Genomic DNA, 19,497 nt, shown 5'->3' on the forward strand with positions numbered 1-19,497 from the left:
CACACTTGATGCTGATCCAGGCCCGTAGCCAGGATTTCGTTTGGGGGGGGGGGGGCAAAAAAATTCCAGGGGGGGGGGTTGGGGGGGCTGAGTTTCGGGCGGGGGCTGAGTCTGAGTGAAAGAGGGTCTAGCCTAGCAAACCTTTTGTATCATTACCCCAATACCCCCATGCATATGGGATATATTGAGTATGGTGATCAGATCATGATATGAATAAACATAAAAGTTTAAATAATGCACCAGTAAGGCCTTTTCGCGAACCACCATGAGAATTTCTGGGGGGGGGGGGGGGTGCCTGAAGCCCCTCAACCCCCCCCCCCCCCCCCCCCGGCTACATGCCTGTGCTGATCCTTTTGCAACTTACTCTAGTACACATTTAAGCTTCCCTCATGTCACTAGGGAAATATTTCTGATTGCAGAGTACTATACTAAACTTTCAGAACCAAGGAAGGAGAAATGGGTTGCCCTCCTCCTTGCAGTTTTACAGGGTCCTATTCGTTACCATGTAACCGTCAGCTAAGAACTATTTTGGAGCACAATATGAAAATAACAGGCACGTGGCTTCCTTATCGTAAGCAGCAAGTATGATATTTTGGTGTTATGTCCAAATAATGGGCCCTCCCCTGTCTGCAGTATAAATCACCAGTCTCTTTCTGCTCCACCTCTGATTGTTCAGACTCAAGACACACAGTGGATGATGCTGACAACAATACTTCAAGGTTGACATGTGGAAAGCTTGACTTGTGGATTCTGTTTCTCACGTTGCTCCAGTTTGGCGCTGGGATGGTCAGGCAACAATATACTGAAAGAAGAGATCATCCAGACTTTCCTGCATACAACTGACATTCCTTATCCTGCGTACAACTGCTTAAGAACATAGAAGACTGGTGGACTCATATGCTGTGAATTCTCAGCACCCCTGACTACACACAGGGTATACCGCCTCTTTCTAACCTCCTTCCAAAGTGTAGCTTCCTTGAATGGTTCTAATATATACATTTTCTTACACAAGTTTAATTGGAGAACTGCATCACAAAATTTGGAGATGAGCTAATACCAGAACTCAACCGTAATCCAGTTCTTGTAGTTAGTCTGGGAAATACCAATGGAGTTTGCTTTAAAATGTCAACTTTATTAATTTTCTCCCCATACCTACTGGAGATATCCTCACAAGTTTGAACTTACCTTTGACATAGAAGAAAAAGCCACAGAGGGGTGGAGAAATAGCTACAGTGCATTTGTGAAAATTATTCACCACTGGCTGCAATGGCTCAGCTATCAATCAATCTGTGAAATAAAGCAAATAAATATTTTATGTAGCTATGCATGGATAGTCAGATCAGTTTCATTTCTGTAACACCATTACATTTGATACCTGGATACATTTGTTTCACTGATCAATCTGAACATCAACAGGAATAATCTGGTCAGACTGATTCCCCAATTATAAGTATCCAATGTTTGAACATTGGACCAGGACATTGAGGACCATGGTTCAGATCCATGCACACACATGACACCTATTGAATGACCACATTTTCTCAGATTCAGGAAACCTCGTAATAGAGTTGCCTTAGAGTTGCCGCAGATCTGAAATGACTTGAAGGCACATAACAGTAAGTTTAGGATATCTTGCTAGCCACTATCGTAAGCAAAGACATTAGAGAATGTTATTCCTATAACATAACCCACATCCTAGTTTTTAATCTGACCCATCATACGATGAACTAATGCCCATTGCAGTCTGGCAAGAACCAGAAGATTCTGAGGATGAGAGGTTTCAAAATGAAGTGTCTGAGAGCATTAAGGGAGAATTGCAGACTGGTCAGCCTCACCCCACCAATGTTGTATATGCTTTATATCGTTCTTTAGTGAAACTGTTGTTTCCCTGGAGAAAAGACCTTGGGAAGATGGGAAGGGTGAGGAGGTCACAAGGGAGATCTCAGAACACAGGATGTGAAAAGTAGACAGACTAGGTCTTCCCAGCATCTCCAAGATAAAACCTTGAAATCCAGGTGCCTTTGGCACAATTTCATGAGATCCTGGATGGTCTTAAATTAGGTGTTTTGGTTCCTAGAATTTCAGAGGAGACAAAATTGCTAAAGGGGAATTGGTCTCCTGTTCATGTTACCAAGTTTCCAAATCCATGGTTCTTGAAATGTCAATATTCTTGTTTCATGTTTCTGCCTTTGCCTATGTACCTTTGAAGAGTTTTTCCTGGAAGAGTTTCATGTGCTCATATTCCTGGAATTACCTTGATTATTTCTATGTTTTTGGATTTCTAGTTTCTGAGATGTTTCCTTGACATTCTTGAAAGACGTTTATTGAACTCTGGCTTATTTTATATATTGCAAGTTATATCCTGACTGCCAATTTTGGATATAACCCTGTTTCTCCCCTTTTATGCTCTTTCTTCAATATACCCTTTTTACAATTAAATCATAGTTAGACAACAGGAAGTGAGAGAAATCTACTCCTCAGAAAGGAAATTCCCTCCTGAAAGAGTTATTATCATGGGGAAAAGATGTTTCGACTGAAGCTTTATTATCACCAATCCTGTTTCCACAACAAACCAAATTTTTCAAAATCCAATTATCACCAGGACAGGGACACAGACAGCGAAACAAATGCCACAGAGGTGTTAACCCTTCCCTATGCTATCCTATCTATCTATCTATCTATCTATCTATCTATCTATCTATCTATCTATATGCCTGGAGTTATTTTTACCTATTCTGACTTACAAACTAATTCACCTTAAGAAAAAACCTACAAACCTATAATGTTCGTAACTTGGGGACTGCCTGATACTAAAATATGTGTGTGTGTGGGGGGGGGGGGGTTCAAAAGAAGAAAAACCCCAGCAACATGAGTTTCCTTAAATAACAACATCCAGGTCAGCCTTCCCTGATGTCACACCCTGTAGTTTCGTGTGATCACCCTCCACTGATCTATCCAGTCCAGCCAATGATCAGGGACAATAAGGACTGTGGTTCAACACATCTGAAAAATGACCAGGTTGGTCAAGAAAGGCTGCTGTAGCTAAAAGGCAAGGAGCATGATCCAAGAAAGCAGACAAAAAGTGGCTTAAAAGGAACTCTTGGTGTTGCCATATTCTTGGTTCATTCCAATGAGTATTGTTCTTTGGAACAGAAGTATGAAATGATGTATTACAGTTTCACTGACTTTTCTAGGAGTCAACGTGACTCTCTTGGCTCCCAGCCCAGACATTACATAGCACTGTGCTTATTAGAGCCTGACGGATGTGATCATTGAGCCTCTGTTTTGTGCTGCACACTCCACAATCGCTCACCAGAAAAGAACAATGGAATTGCTTTTGCCTGGTTGGAGCAATCCCACAGTGGCTAACACATTATTTACCTTGAGGGACTCCCTCTAGAGTACAACACTGTTAATGGTAGGACAACCATCTCCCATTTCAGCAGTGTTATGAGTGCTAATCTGAATTTTAATGGAGCTAGCCACATTGTTGAGGCATATCTCCAAAATAGGTGCCACATCTTGGATAATTCCTTTCAGTTTCAGAATTAAGTCTCTAGCAGATTTCTTGCTCTATGGACTGGTATAGTTGCTACTACATTATCATTGAAACATCTGGGATATCATTCATTGCACAGGGATGCGATTACTTTTGAGTTGAGCAGGCTCCCTGCTTCCAAAGTTCAGAAAAGTTATTTTTGTGGACATACATTTCACCCAGTATGGCCTCTGGGGATGACAGGAGATTCTGGGAATCATAGTCCAAAAAAGTACTTTTTTCTAAGCTCCTCTCACATTTTTCCTTATGAAAGAGTTCCTGTATCTTTCTTCACAGCCACTCTCTTTTCCATGAGCTGTGATGCTCAAGATCACTCTCACTGTGGGGAAGATGGATGCTACAAAAACTGTTTTATTTATCCCTGGACAGAACGCATAGTGGAGGTTTCACTAGAGCTTGGACATTTTACTTTTAGTCACACTAAAAATGTCTTACCCGCCTCTGTGGCTAGAGGTGGGGTACAACATCATCAAAATAAGAGATAAAACACCATTAAGAGACATACAACAAGATACATGGAGTTAAAATACAAGTTAAAACCCTCTCATGAAATGCAGATTAAAATTCAAAGTTTAAAATTGACTGGATAGACCTGCTGGAAGAGATGGGTCCTCAATTGTATCTTAAATTCTGACAGGTGATTTAGCTGCCGAAGCTCTTCCAATAGGTCATCCCACAGTCTTGGGGCTTCCAGTGAAAAGGTCCTCTGGATGACGGTCACCAGTTGAGTTCTGGCTGGTTGGAGTAACCACCCCCCAGAGGACCTATGTGGTCGGGGTCAATTGTAAAGGAGATCCTGTAGGTGACCTGGATCTAAACCATGTAGGGATTTTGAGGTCAAAACCAACAATCCCCCATCCCCCCCCCCCCCCCGCCCAAAAAAACCCTGCCAAGATTAACAGCTATGTTAAGTTAAGGATTCTGGAAGCAGTAAGTCTTTTCCAGCTACTGGTTTTCATCCAGCAGCTCTTTCTTCAAGGAATGGTCTAAGATGTTTTACTGCCTGAGGCAATGAATGAGGTAGCATCTTCTCCCCATTGCACTTCAGAGATGAATTAGGACAGTGGTTTAATTCACTTACTGGTAATAAAGTTTCAACTTAGAACAACAGGTTAGATGAAGAGGGAAGAAAGTAATTTAGGTAAAACATTTAGTTTTGTCCTCTAGGAAAGTGTGCTATCAGGCAACTCAGGAAAAATGATGAAGGGACTGCTACCCCAGACATCGCACAACTGTCAGGTAAAGTGGTTGCCTACCTCTATGATTTTGGTGAGCAAAGCCGAAGCCGAAGCCCATCCACCCACCCCAACATGTTTATTATTGCTGAGGTTTTTTTTGGGGGGGGGGGGGGCAAGGTTATTATCTGAAACCAAAAGCAATGAAGACAGCTGATAGGTCCCCCCCCCCCCCCCAGTGATTACAGGGTTTCTTAAAAACCAATGAGGGCTATTTTGGTCTGTGTGTAAGTATGTGAACATACAACGAAATCCATTTTAACCCATTTGCCAAAGTGAAATGTGCAAATATTTATCAAAGGATAGAGAACTGTTGAAAAGGTGGGAATTCTAACATCAAAGATCTGGCAAGAGAGATGTCCCTGTCAAAAATAAAAGATGCGCATGAGGCTGCTGTCAGAGTTCTGCTGTCCTCCCTTCTGGTCACATGCCAGAACCCTGTACAAGGAGACAGAAAGCCTGATTCTTGCAGCCCAGGAGCAAGCCATCAGAACCAATGCCATTAAGGCCAGGATCGAAAAATCAGCTGATGACCCAAAATGCGAACTGTGCAAGGAAGTTGATGAAACCATGGACCATATCCTCAGCTGTTGCAAGAAAACAGCACAGACGGACTATAAACAAAGACACAACTCTCTGGCCCAAATGATTCACTGGAACTTATGTCACAAGTACCACCTGCCAGTAGTAAAGAATTGGTGGGATCATAAACCTGCAAAGGTAGTGGAAAATACTCTGGGACTTTTGAATCCAGACTGACAAAGTTTTGGAACACAATACACCAGACATCACGATTGTGGAAAAGAAAAAAGTTTGGATTATTGATGTCGCTATACCAGGTGACAGTCACAGTAAGGAAAAACAACAGGAAAAACTCAGCCATTATCAAGACCTCAAAATCGAACTTCAAAGGCTCTGGCATAAACCAGCAGAGGTGGTCCCAGTGGTCATTGGCACACTGGGTGCCGTGCCAAAAGATCTCAGCCGGCATTTGGAAACAATAAACACTGACAAAATCATGATCTGTCGACTGCAAAAGGACACCTTACTTGGATCTGCGCGCATCATTTGAAAATACATCAAACAGTCCTAGATGCTTGGGAAGTGTTCAACTTGTGATTTTCTGATACAAAATCCAGCATATAGATCTCATTTGCTGTGACATACTGTGTTTTTGTGTCAGAATAATAATAATAATAATAATAATAATAATAATAATAATAATAATAAAACTTTATTTATATCCCTCACCTATCTCCCCAAGGCAACTCAGGGCAGTTGTCTTTTTGACTTCTCTTCTCCTTGATTTGTATTGTAAACTGCCTTGGAACATTCCCTGCCTGGTTTTGCATATAATTCAAAAGGAGCGTGTTCTAACTTGATGCTTACAAGATGTTCAGCAACATCTGCCATCTCCAGCTAGCAAGATTGGGAGGTAATGCAAGCTGCCCTCTGGGGCATCTTTGGATACCAGCTTGGAAAAGTTATACAAGTCATCCATGGTTTTGCATGATGTGCTAAGCCTCAGCTTCATGTATTTTTGCATTTCCCCCCTTCTCCTCCTTTGCTCATAGATTGACTTTCATATTCACAGATCCTTGGCTTCTCATCTTGAATAACTAGGGTGTAAACTGAACTATTTAATTAAATGATTCCCTTATACAATCTATTATTTTAAGGTGGCTTGCTTTAGAGCAGACAGAAGATCTGATTCATATGAGCCTGATCTGATTCATATGATGCAATTAACAAGGATTCTATGCAAATAACGGAAAATGTGAAATTATGCATTTGCCCAAATGGTGTACAATAGTACTCAAAACAGTTGAATTATGTAGGCACATAAAGTAGAAAATCTCATATGTATTTCTCCACCACCACCAATAAAAATATAGCAATACATTAAATAACTTGCAATTTGCTGCCTTTCCACAATAACCCATATCTGCTGCCAGAGACAGCCTCCTGGTTCTGACAAATGGTAGGACCAAACCTAATTTTTACTAGAACTTCATCATACAGAGCTGGGGAAATTGTCTTCTTTACACGGGATTCTGTTTTTAAAGAAGATGGAGAATTTTCTCAACCTCATCACATAGAATTCCCCTCCTGCCTCAACCATCCGCTTAGAGGAGACTCAAAGACGTCATTCTTAAAACACCACTTCTGTAGGCTCCTTTACTTTCCCTCTCAATCCCATTACTCTAGGGGAGACCCACGGCATCATTATAACTTCCTATAGTTGGTAAAAAAAAGTTTAAAAAAAGTTTAAAAGCTAGCCATAGCACAATTTCTAAAGCCGGGGTTACTATGAAGGAGAAAATGCTCTGAAAGCAAAGTGATGATATCTTACATTTGTGTGATTCCTTAGGATTTACATTAAGTAAAAAATATTCCAGGCTCATGCAGAAGGATTTTGTAAAAGCAAAGGATTTTGTGAAGCATAGGAGACTGTCCATAGGAACATCCATTCCTCTACGTCACTCAAATGATTCAATATGGGTGAATCTGACTGATCTCATCCCAAGTGTTTTTAAAAGCTTTCTTCCATTTCCAGGTACATCAGGGCCTCGGTGATTTCTCCCTAGCTTCACTCCCCCACACACATTTCTCCACACTTCTGACTCTGTTAACTGATGAAACACCACGAATGACAGCTGGAAGTCTGCCTGCATCTTATTTACTTACTTACTTACTTACTTACTTACTTACTTACTTACTGTATTTGTATACCACCCTTCTCAGCCCACAGACAACTCAAGGCGGTTTACAGGGCAAAATTCAATGCCCACAATACCATAAGTACAATTAAAAACATTAACATATAATAAAAAACACAACAACATCAATAAAAGCATAAGTAATCAGTGTCTCCTTGTTGAAAACATTGTCCGGTCCCATCGTCAAGTCATTCCATACTCCTATGTCAATTATTCTGCATTTGCAAACACTTGCTCAAAAAGCCACATCTTGACTTTTTTCCAAAATGTTAAAAGGGAGAGGGCTGAACTGATATCCGTAGGGAGGGTGCCGAGGGGCCACCGCTGAGAAGGCCCTGTCTCTCATCCCCGCCAGACATACTTGTGACAAAGGCAGGACTGAGAGCAGGGCCTCCCCAGATGATCTTAAGGTCCTAGATGGTTCCTAAGGGGAGATGCATTCAGACAAGTAAGTTGGGCTCCATAGTACTTCATCTATGAACTGTTTTAGAAATGTGTGGAAACAGGGGGAAATTGCATGCAATGAAGTCCTAGCTTTGTATCAGGTAGTTTGTTGTGCTCCAGGCCAGGAAACACCTCTGCACTTCACCACCACACTCCAATCCAAGTTAAATCTGCAAAGCAGTTTGTTGAAGATGATATAAAAAGCACTTCAGCAAAAATAGTAAATACTTCAAAGTCTATATGTGTAAAATAGTCCACAAGGCTCAAGGTACAGGAGTAATCCAAAATCCCAAAGCCTGGGTTCCTTACATAGGAGTGCAAGGAACACAGGAAATACAAGGCAACATAATATCCAATACAAAAATCCATGGACAATCCTTCAAACTTGGAAGCATGAGATGAGAGCAACGACATGAAACGAATTTCCTTAGAAAGCTTGACTAGGACTTGGCACGAGCTGTTGCCTCAATTACCAACGTTGACCAGATTGGCCAGGAAACAATCCCAGCCTCTCTAATAGAGACATGAAGTCATGCCTCCTCCCTTGAGTTTCTGCTATGGGTTTCTTCTGTAAGAGGCACTGTAACCTTCAGAGGTTCCGCTGAGCAGCCCAAAACTTGTGAAAACGAAATCTTCTATCTACCTGCTCATTATCTAGCAACTCATTCTTTTCTGCACCTGGGATTTCAGCCTCTGAACTGTTTTCCCTAGAGAACAGCTCCTCTGCACCATGTGGAATGTGATCTTCACTGACTGTTGGAAGCACACACTGTTCATTTTCAGGACTTAAAATCTCATGATGGCTCACACGCCCAGAACCCCCATGACCTACGTCCACATTAACATGAGTACCCAGCACAATCATGGGCTGAACTACAACACAGTTCCTGTGGATTGTAAAGATGCCTGAAATATTTATACTTTCTAAAAATGATGAAACAAATATTTTTAAACACAACTTTATATCAAGAGGTTACCTATATAGTGAATAGTACATTTTAAATTCCTCCTCAAAGTGGAAATGCTCTTGGTCAAAAATCCCAACATTTAAACTAAAATTGAAGTTTGATGGTCAAAGGTAGAAACTATGACGACAGTGGCATAAAATCCAATTGTAAAACTCTAGATATGTCAACAACCAACATCTACCCCACAAATAACAAATGTTTTATACATTTGTGCTGATTGAATTTTTCATTATTTTGGACACTGTTACACATGCTGCAGTACAACTCACATGTACACAATTGTTGTACAAAAGCAAAATAGCCACAAATGCTGCTCTCAAAATGTTTAATGCACCATGCTCTAATAGGTAGGTTCTCTCACCTCCATTTGTGAAGTTGCAAGCATGTGAAAAAAACACCTTTGGATTTTATGTTCAGCACATAGTTCAGTTGTGGAACTGACTGCCCCAAGATGTATTTATAGTTGCTATCTAGGCATGGTTAGGTTTGGTCGGAATCTTCTTAATTCAGAATAAATTTGGAAAGATTTGGTTTTTGAAGCAATTTCGAAGTTTTTAAGGAAACCGGAAGTCCCTTTGCCCTTCCGAAGCTTTTTCTGCCATTACTGTTATGAAGCAGCAAGTGAGTCCGAAATGGTTCAGCTTTCCCCCGCTTGTGGTCCCTGGCCTCGGCTCAAGCCATAGAAGCCATTTTAAACCAGAGTGGATGAATTTCCTCCCTTTCCTCTCCCCCGCTTCTGTCTCAAGCCAGAGAAGCCATTTTAAACCAGAGAAGGATGAATTTCCTCCCTTTGTTCCCCCCCTCCCCCGCTTCTGGAATAAAACTACTACTTTCAAAGTAAAGACCACCCAATGAAACAGGAAATAACACTCTCAAACCATTAAGGAAGGATTCAGAAGTCTCGGAAGTTTCCAAAAGTTTTGAACATATTTTTCTGTGAAAATCGGAATTGACTTTAGAATCGAACCACTAGTGCCCCCTACATCTGAAAGGAGTTTTGAACCATTTTTTGATCAATTTAGGGCTGCTAGATGGGATATCTGCTATTGTTAATGTAGTTGCCCTACTGCTTCCTTCTTAGTGACCTTCCCATTTGATGTATCTGCAGGAAGAGAACACCTTTCCCTTGTGCTTATGTTCATCTTTTTAACGGAGTGATCTAAGCAAGATGTATAAAAAGTACCTTACTGTGAGCAGAAAGATATCTTTTGCAAGCAGATGAGCCTAGAGAGAAAGCCAGAAGGGAGAAGCTGCTTTCTGTTGGTTGGGGTTATTTATGGTTTGTTCTCACTGCTCAGTGTCAATGGGTGATTTTCATATCAGTGAAACAATGAATGTGATCTGGCTTCTAGACCGATTGTACAGGACCTGTCAAAAGCTAGGACTGGCACCTTGGATTTATTTATTTCATATCAAAAGCACTGCATAAATTAGTATAAAAACTGATAAAAATAGAAGGAGCACAAGCAGCTAAGTATCTTTACTTAGCACCTTGGAGAGCTCCTATATAGTTCAGACAAGGGATGCGAATGCCTGACTGTTTTGTTTTCCCAAGCAATGCCAAATGATTTCTATAGTTTGCTCCCCATTTGGAGAAAATAAAGGATGAGACAAAAAGGAAGGTGAGATTGAGACAGATGTCACAAATGAAAACTACAATTAATCACTGCCTTCCCCTCTGGCATCAAGAACACTGAATCGTCATATAGTTACTCCAATATGCTGATGACAATATCGTCTGTGCACATTCAGAAGATGACCTACAAGGCACTCAAAACACCTTCACAGAAGCATATGAGAAGCTTGGCCTGTCATTGAACATCGAGAAAACCAAAGTGCTCTTCCAGCAGTCACCAGGCAATCCCTCTCCAATGCCAGAAATACAGCTTAATGGTGTAACATTAGAAAATGTTGACCATTTCCGCTACCTTGGCAGCCACCTCTCCACAAAAGCCAACACTGACACTGAAATACAACACCATCTCAGCTTTGCAAGTGAGCATTTTTCCGAATGAAGCACAGAGTTTTTGAGGACCAGGACATCCGTAGGAATACCAAGGTGCTTGTTTATAAATCTATTGTCCTCCCAACGTTTGTATGCCTGCAAAACGTGGACTGTCTACAGACGTCACATGCAACTCCTAGAATGATTCCATTAGCGCTGCCTCTGGAAAATCCTGCAAATCTCTTGGGTAGACAAGCGGACAAACGTCAGCATGCTGGAAGAAGCAAAAGACTGCCAGCACTGAAGCGATGGTCCTCAGCCATCAACTCCGCTGGACCGGTCACGTTGTCTGGATGCCCGATCACCGTCTCCCAAAGCAGTTGCTCTACTCCGAACTCAGGTTCGGAAAATGGAATGTTGGAGGACAGGAAAAGAGATTTAAAGATGGGCTCAAAGTCAACCTTAAAAACTCTGGCATAGACACTGAGAACTGGGAAGCCCTGGCCCTTGAGTGCTCCAACTGGAGGTCAGCTGTGACCAGCGGTGCTGTAGAATTTGAAGAGGCACGAATGGCGGGTGAAAGGGAGAAGCGTGCCAAGAGGAAGGTGCATCAAGCCAACCCTGACTGGGACTGCCTTCCCCCTGGAAACCAATGCCCTTGCTGCGGGAGAAGATGCAGGTCAAGAAAAGGGCTCCAAAGTCACCTACGGACCCACTGCCAGCACACTGATCCTGGAAGACTATCATACTCGGACAACAAGGGATCACCTAAGTAAAGTAACACTCAGTGGTCATTAACTGTTTGGACTTAACTGTCTTACAGCAGGATCCCTTAAGAAACTTGTGCAATACTTACTGCACTTACTTCAAAAAATTGTTGCATTTGGAGGATGCTTCTCCCTCCCACCCCAAAATCTTCCTTTAATGGACCCGGCACTCACATCCCTTAGGCTAAGCTTAACGTTTCTGATATTCTCCATTTCTATGTATTAAGATAAATATTTATTAGGTGGGGATAAAAGCTGCCACAGAAGCTGCCGCAGGAAGTCTATGAACCCTGTTTATTACAAGCCAGTCTCCAATCTTCCATATCTGGCAAAAGCTGGCCTGGCCATTATGCAAAATGAGGTAGCTGCCTTTGGCAATGGATTTTGTATGTTTATGTAAAGGTAGAAGACTTTTAGTTGTTTACGCAGCCTGAAAACTTACTTTAAAAAAGGAATTGGTTATGCTTATAGTTCAGAGTCCCCCACATTATTGTAATAGTTGCCGTTTTTTTTAAAGAAAGTGACTGTCTATTTTCTCATAACTAACTGAAATAACTGCCCTTTAAATTATTTTTAAATAAACACTACAAGCTGCTGGCTTGTCAGAACGCCTCATCCTTTCCTCGACATACATAAGAGAGCATGAAGCAGTAGCACGAGACACAAATCACCACTTGAACTACCCTATATCTATCAAAGGAACTTCGCACTTAGTTATAACACAAAAGAGGCTGATGCTATCATGGATAAGGTTCCAAAAGAGGAAAGGAACTAGTAACTAGTAACTACATCGGGACTGTGGTGCAACTGGCTGGGAGTCAGCTGCATTAAGATCACTACTGACCAAAAGGTCATGAGTTCGAAACCAGCCCAGGTTGGAGTGAGCTTCGGACCAATTTGTGTAGCTTGCTGTCGACCTTTGCAGCCCGAAAGACAGTTGCATCTGCCAAGTAGGAAATTTAAGTACCGCTTATGCAGGGAGGCTAATGTATGGCGCCATAAAAATCTCCAGCAAGCATGCAAAGAATGAGGAAGTACTTCATCAGTGTAACAAATGGATGGTGAAGGGACAGTTCCCCTGGTGGCCAGAATACCCTCATGAAAAAGCTGGAATATTAAATAGCCTCTGTGTGTCTGTCTATATATGTTGTGTGTCTATGACATTGAATGTTTGCCATGTATATGTACATTGTAATCCGCCCTGAGTCTCCTGTGGGGTGAGAAGGGTGTAAAATAAATAATAAATAAAAATTTGCAGATAGTTACATTTGGCAGGAACCCTTTTGGTGTGTGAGACTGCTGCTCCAGTCTATAAAACACCCACAGGCTTTTAATAAATGAGGTCAAATCTTCCACACAATATAACATGTATACAAAATCACAGGAAGAGTATGGACTGGATTATATGAGTCCACACTGTCAGATAATCTGGAATAAACAGAAAACCTGGAATCAGATCCTGGGATATAGAGCCTGTTTGGAAGGGCCCTAAATTTCAGAAAAAGGAACCAGTCAAACCCTATGAAATTCAAATGGATGCCGTAAGTCGACAGGTGACTGGAAGACTTGCATTACTCCTAGACTGATTTGTTAAGAAACCCAGACTATTATACCTCAGTTGGCCAGCTTTGTCCTAAACCACAAGCCAGATGGGCTGTATTCATCTCTCTTATTTACTTCCCCTTCCCATGCATTCCGCAAACCAGGAGACAAGCAGTAGTGGGAAAGGATCCTTGATTAGGAAACTCCCCTTGCCAAATGCAAGTCTATCATTTTCTAGTTATGTGACAACTACATCTTCAATCAAGTCATAATTTAAAATTTGGTTTAAGAAACAATTTGTGCCGAACGTTGGAAAGCAAATGTTCAATTTGTTCATCTTGGGTAAAGGTAATGGTTGTCCCCTGACATTAAGTCTAGTTGTGTCCGATTCTAGGGGTTTGGTGTTCATCTCAATTTCTAAGCCAAAGAGTCGGCATTGTCCGTAGCCGCCTTCAAGGTCACGTGGCTGACATGACTGCATGGAGTGTTTTTACCTTCTCAATTGAGCAGTACCTATTGATCTACTCACATTTGCATGTTTTCAAACTGCTCATTTGGCAGAAGCTGGGGCTAACAGCAGGAACTCACTCCACTCTCCAGATTAGAACTGGCAATCTTTCAGTCAGCAAGTTCAGCAGCTCAGCAGTTTAACCCACTGTGCCAAGACAAATATTTGATTCATTGTTAACCATTTTAAAAATTCACTAATCAAATAGTAGGTTTATAAAGAAACTACTCTGACATTTTGAGAAAATGCCATGTTTGATTGTCACTTTTGCCCCCATTTTGTATTGACTCCTTCTAAAGTTCATAATTTGCATTCCAAACTGTCAAAAAGAGTCTGCAAGAAGCAGGAATTGCAAGTTTCTTGGACACATCTAAACGCAATAACTTTAAGTGGAGAAAGAGAGACAGAGAAGACCAACCAGTTCAGAGCAAGGCAGGTGAATATGAGAGAGTGTCTCTCGCTTTCTGTCTTTCTGTGTCTCACGCAATTTGCCAAATCCACTGGAATTGCTCTGACATCTTCATATTCTCCCACATTCAGGAGGAATGTAGACCATCACCTTTTCAGACACCTCAAAAAAGATTGTTGATCCTTCCCCCTACCTTGAAACACCAAAAAAGCAGTGAGGCAGAAGCTCTTATTTCTTATACAATATGAATAGTGACTGCTGCTTGTGAGACCTTGTTTGAAAAATGAGAAGCAAAAGGAAACACAAAGTAAATTTGAGTGTTCGTAATCAGCAAATTAACTTGTTAAGCCTCACAGAATAAGGGATCAACTGATTAGTCCAAGGGCTTTATTGCATGAAACTTTTTACTCACTGTTCAATTACAACTGCTATCTTTCCTTGAGCATCTTCAGAACATTTCCAGAATTACAGTGTTTGTTTGCTCTAACATCTTACATAGCATTTGAGATTGACTACCCACTATCTCACCCCTTTCCCTAGTTCAGCACACACACATGTGCTTCACAGAAATATCAATGAAAGCAGTCTTCTAAAAAGTATTTTCCCCTGGTGGTTGTATGTGTGTTTCCTGATCAGATAGAGCAGATTTCACAGATGTAACTAATTGGTGGCAGAGCAAAAATAGCAGCGACTATATCTATCTGATCTATCCCCATGTCAGGAATTATTTCTGAAGGAGTAAAGAAAGAAAAAGTGAGTTGGTTTCATAAATCAGGGGACTCTTTTGCTTTTTCTCTTACATTTCCAGGAGAAAGATTGAGAGACTGAGGGGGGGGGGGGGAGGGAGGGAGGATGTTATGACCTCATCAGATGGGGTATTTTTCAGCGACATGCACCAGTTCCTCTATAGTTTTACAATGGAGCCTGCTGGTTCCCATCCCATAATGTAGAACTACTTCTGGCTGGCCTCCATCATAAAACTATAGAGCAGCGTTTCTCAACCTGAGGGTTGGGCTCCCTGGGGGATCACAAGGGGGGGGTGTCAGAGGGGTCACCAGAGACTATCAGAAAACACATATTTCTGATGGTATTAGGAACCCCTTTGGCAGAGAAGGGTAAAGATCTCTCCACCTGTCCTTCTCTTCCTTTTAAAAAACAAATGGTGAATCCTCTCAGCTGGCCTCTCAGCCATGGGGAGGCCTGTTTCTGAGACTCCAAGCGGTTGGGGGGGGGGGGGGGAGAAGAGGCATGCTTGGCGCATGGCAGCATGTCTAGGTCTATTTTCCCCAAACTCCACCAGTTTTCAAATTTGGGCATATTTAGTATTTGTGCCAGGTTTGGTCCAGATCCATCATTGTTTGACTCCAGAGTTCTATCTGGATGTAGGTGAACTACAACTCCAAAACTCAAGGTCAGTTCCCACTAAACCCTTCCAGGGTTTTCTGTTGGTCATGGGAGTTCTGTGTGCCAAGTTGAGTTCAGTTTCATCATTGGTGGAGTTGAGAATGTTCTTTGATTGTAGGTGAACTATAAATCCCAGCAACTACAACTCCCAAATAACAAAATCAATCACCCCCAACCCCACCAGTATTTATATTTGGGCTTATCAGGTATTTGTGCCAATATTGGTCTGGTGAATGAAAATACATCCTGCATATCAGATATTTACATTATGATTCTTAACAGTAGCAAAATTACAATTAAGAAGTAGCAACAAAATAATGTTATGGTTGAGGGTCACCACAACATGAGAAATAATAATAATAATAATAATAATAATAATAATAATAATGTTTATTTGTATACCGCTCTATCTCCCCAAGGGGACTTAAGGTGATTTCCGGTATAGGTCAAACATTGCAATTACAGACATAAATATATACAAGTAATCATAAAAAAGAGATAGTACTATAAAACAGTCATACATATTTAAAATTAAAAACCAGTTCAGATCTTATTCCATTGGGTAAGTTCTGTTTCCTATGGCCAAGATTTGAGAGTGGGCCTCGATTACTATGGGAGGGCTGGGCTAATATAACAAGGGCCAGGGGAATGGCTAAGGTGCAAGCATGATCCTGCATGATGGTTAGGGCAGGACCTGGAGCTATTTATTTCCAAGGCCTGAGGCACAGATATGAGAGGGCTGGGCTAATGCTAGAACCATAGGGTAAAGTGCAAAAGAGGGCCTTATCTAATGGACAGAGTAGTGCCTAAACGGTTCGGGCCCCGCCTATCTCCGCGATCGCATCTCCTTCTATGAACCGGCACGAACTCTAAGATCTTCCAGGGAGGCCCTCCTCTTGGACTCACTACCATCTCAAGCGCGGTTGGTGGGGACGATAGAGAGGGTCTTCTCAGTGGTGACCCCCCACCTCTGGAACGCTCTTCCAAGGGAAATAAGGCTCCATCCCTCCCCTCCTTTCATAAGAGCTTGAAGACCTGGTGGTTTCAACAAGCCTTTGAAAATGGCCAGTTCTAACTCAGCCCTATACATTGTCGAATACGGCCTTATTCTTCCTATCAATTACCCAGATCATTTCCTCTAATCGGCCCCGGAATGAACAGCCACAGACCCGTACCTAATATTATTGTTGCCTGCCATAGCATTGCATTTAATTCTCGGCCTCCCCTAGAATTTTTGGGCTTGCACAAATCTTGGCCCGGCCTTTTAAATTTTTTTAATTGCCTTGAACAGGCAGGATTACTTTTAATATATGTGTGTTATGGCGACAATTTTTATGCATATTTTGTTTTGTTAATCTTATGGTTATGTTGTTTTTACTTTGTATGTTCTGTGATTTTTACCTGGGAACCGCTCTGAGTCCCCTTGGGGAGATAGAGCGGTATATAAATAAAGTTATTATTATTATTATTATTATTATTGAGTCTATTCATTTCCAGGGCCTGCTAAATAGCTATAATAGGGCTAGACCAGGTCATAGAATCCTAGAATCATAGAGTTGGAAGAGACCTCATGGGCCATCTAGTCCAACCCCCTGCCAAGAAGCAGGAAAATTGCATTCAAAATACCCCTGACGGTCAAGGGCAATGAGGTAGCAGAGGGCCAGGGAAGTGGGTAGAGTGCAGGGAAGGGACCTAACTGTTGGCTGGGGTAGGACCTGGGGGTTATCATTATCAAAAGCCTGCTGGGCCCACTAGGTCTTCAGGTCCTTTTAGAAGGAGGCTAGCATTAAGAGGTCGCAGCATTAGGAAGGTTGAGAACCACTGTTATAGAGAAACTGGTACATGCTGTCATGGTGACAATACGGGAGCCCTCCTGTGTTCAATTGGAGTCAATGGGGGTAAGCCAGGCAACTGACCCCCCCCCCCCCCGGAATTATGTAGGGGGAAAACAAGGCTTCCCCTGTCCCACTCCGGGCATCACCAGAATTGCCACAATGTGTGGCAATTCCAGCAGCCCATCATTAGTCAATCATGGTGTTATAATACTATAGTAAAAGAAAAACTAGATGACTGGGAAAGGATATAGGGAAACAGGGAATGAAGTTTTGACTTTTCAGACAAGCCCCAGTTTGAAGGTAGGGTTGTGTGTGAGAGACAGCGATGGGTTTTTGTCTTCTGCAAGGGAAAAAAGCTTTAAAAATGTCTTACAATTACTTTACCGAGTGAATAGAAATCACATTGAAAGATCCACTCCAACTTTTGAGACTAGGACTCGAAACAATGGCTTCAAACTACAAGAAAGAAGATTCCATCTGAACATGAGGAAGAACTTCCTGAATGTGAGAGCCATTCAGCAGTGGAACTCTCTGCCCCGGAGTGTGGTGGAGGCTCCTTCTTTGGAAGCTTTTAAACAGAGGCTGGATGGCCATCTGTCAGGGGTGATTTGAATGCAATATTCCTCTTTCTTGGCAGGGTTTGGACTGGATGGACCATGAGGTCTCTTCCAACTCTTTGATTCTATGATTCTCCCTGATGTTTCCCCATCCAAAGCGCACCCAGTTTCCACTCCATACTGGCAAAAACACTGCACAACTTATTTTTCAGGACATGAAATCCTAGCACAACAAATGTGGAAAAGGAGGTCATTAACAGATTTTTGTGTCTTAATTTCATTGAAAGAAATGCTTTCCAAGTGGTATCTTATGAAATAACAACACAAGAGCAATGATGTTATGTGATAAGCTCCAACCAATGATACTATTCTCCTGATGTAACTCTGTTATACCTGCTCCGAGTGATAAGGCTCCATGGTTAGTTAATTTAACTACTTTATATACTCGAGAATAAGCCAACCCGAATATAAGCCGAGGCACCCAATTTTACCACCATAAACTGGGAAAACTTATTGACTCAAAGTAATGAAGTACATGTATTGTCGAAGGCTTTCATGGCCGGAATCACTGGGTTGTTGTAGGTTTTTTCGGGCTATATGGCCATGTTCTAGAGGCATTCTTGCCTGGCGTTTCGCCTGCATCTATGGCAAGTATCCTCAGAGGTAGTGAGGTCTGCACATGAAGTACATGATTTCAAAATCTGAAGCATCGTGTCCATAAAAAGTTCTTCAAGAAATGGACAATGCTTTCAGTGTAAAGAATGGGACAAGAAGAGGAGGGAGCCTGAACAATAAACAAATAAACAGGAAGAATAGAATGGTTAAGCATTTACTTACACTCGACCAAGTCTCTCCTCTTGCAAACTGCACTGTTCCATTCCTAACCAGTTGGTTGATTTGCATTGCCAGAGCACAACCCAAGCATCTCATGGCAATACAGTGAGAATTACAACTGTCATTTACAGATATGTCACATCTGCTTGCCGAGCTGTTCTATAAACTTAAACAGCTCAAACAAAGGACTTTGAGACACACTCATTGTCAGCTTTCATGCAGTTGCAACTAATAACTCCTTCACACTAGTCACTCCTATCTGAGATCAATCGTGTTTCCCATTCTTTCAATGCTGTGATGAAATGATTTCTTACCTGGCCGCTGCAGATTCAAATCCTCTTTCCTCAAAAGGACACGAACTGCAGGCACAGCAGTCACTTGTGGGCTTTCCTAAGGTTTTACCTGTAACATGATTTGCATGGCCCCTCCCCACCTCTGCAATTGTTCCAACCCAAGTCATGATTCCAGGTTCCAACATTTTTAGCGAGACAGTTTTTCTCAGTTACATAATCACAGACTGTGCCTACTGCATTCAATAGGGTAAAAATGATTTTTTAAAATTATGTCAGAAGTAAGTTGCTTCTGGTGTGAGAGAATCAGCTGTCTAGAAAGACATTGCCCAAGGGATACCTGGTGTGTTATCATCCTGTGGGAAGCTTCTCTCATGTCTTCTGCATGGAAAGCTGGGGCTGACAGATGGGAGCTCACCCCGTCTTGCAGATTCAAACCACTGACCTTCAGGTCTTCAAGACAGCAGTCCAGTCAACACA

General features: G+C 41.9%; 1 protein-coding gene across 1 annotated transcript in view; it reads right to left on the reverse strand.

The window, feature by feature from the left end:
• GABRP (gamma-aminobutyric acid type A receptor subunit pi) overlaps positions 1-19,099 on the reverse strand; it is a 47,591-nt gene extending 28,492 nt beyond the window's left edge. Inside the window, exons 1-2 of the mRNA XM_060786209.2 lie at positions 19,042-19,099; positions 1,186-1,287 (exon numbers count right to left, since the gene is read on the reverse strand). Coding sequence (XP_060642192.2) covers positions 1,186-1,238 — 53 coding nt within the window. The 5' untranslated portion in view covers positions 1,239-1,287; positions 19,042-19,099. The remainder of the gene's footprint in view (positions 1-1,185; positions 1,288-19,041) is intronic.
• Between the last annotated feature and the right edge of the window lie 398 nt (positions 19,100-19,497).

Source organism: Anolis sagrei, chromosome 1, assembly GCF_037176765.1.
Source record: "Anolis sagrei isolate rAnoSag1 chromosome 1, rAnoSag1.mat, whole genome shotgun sequence".
NCBI lineage: Eukaryota > Metazoa > Chordata > Lepidosauria > Squamata > Dactyloidae > Anolis > Anolis sagrei.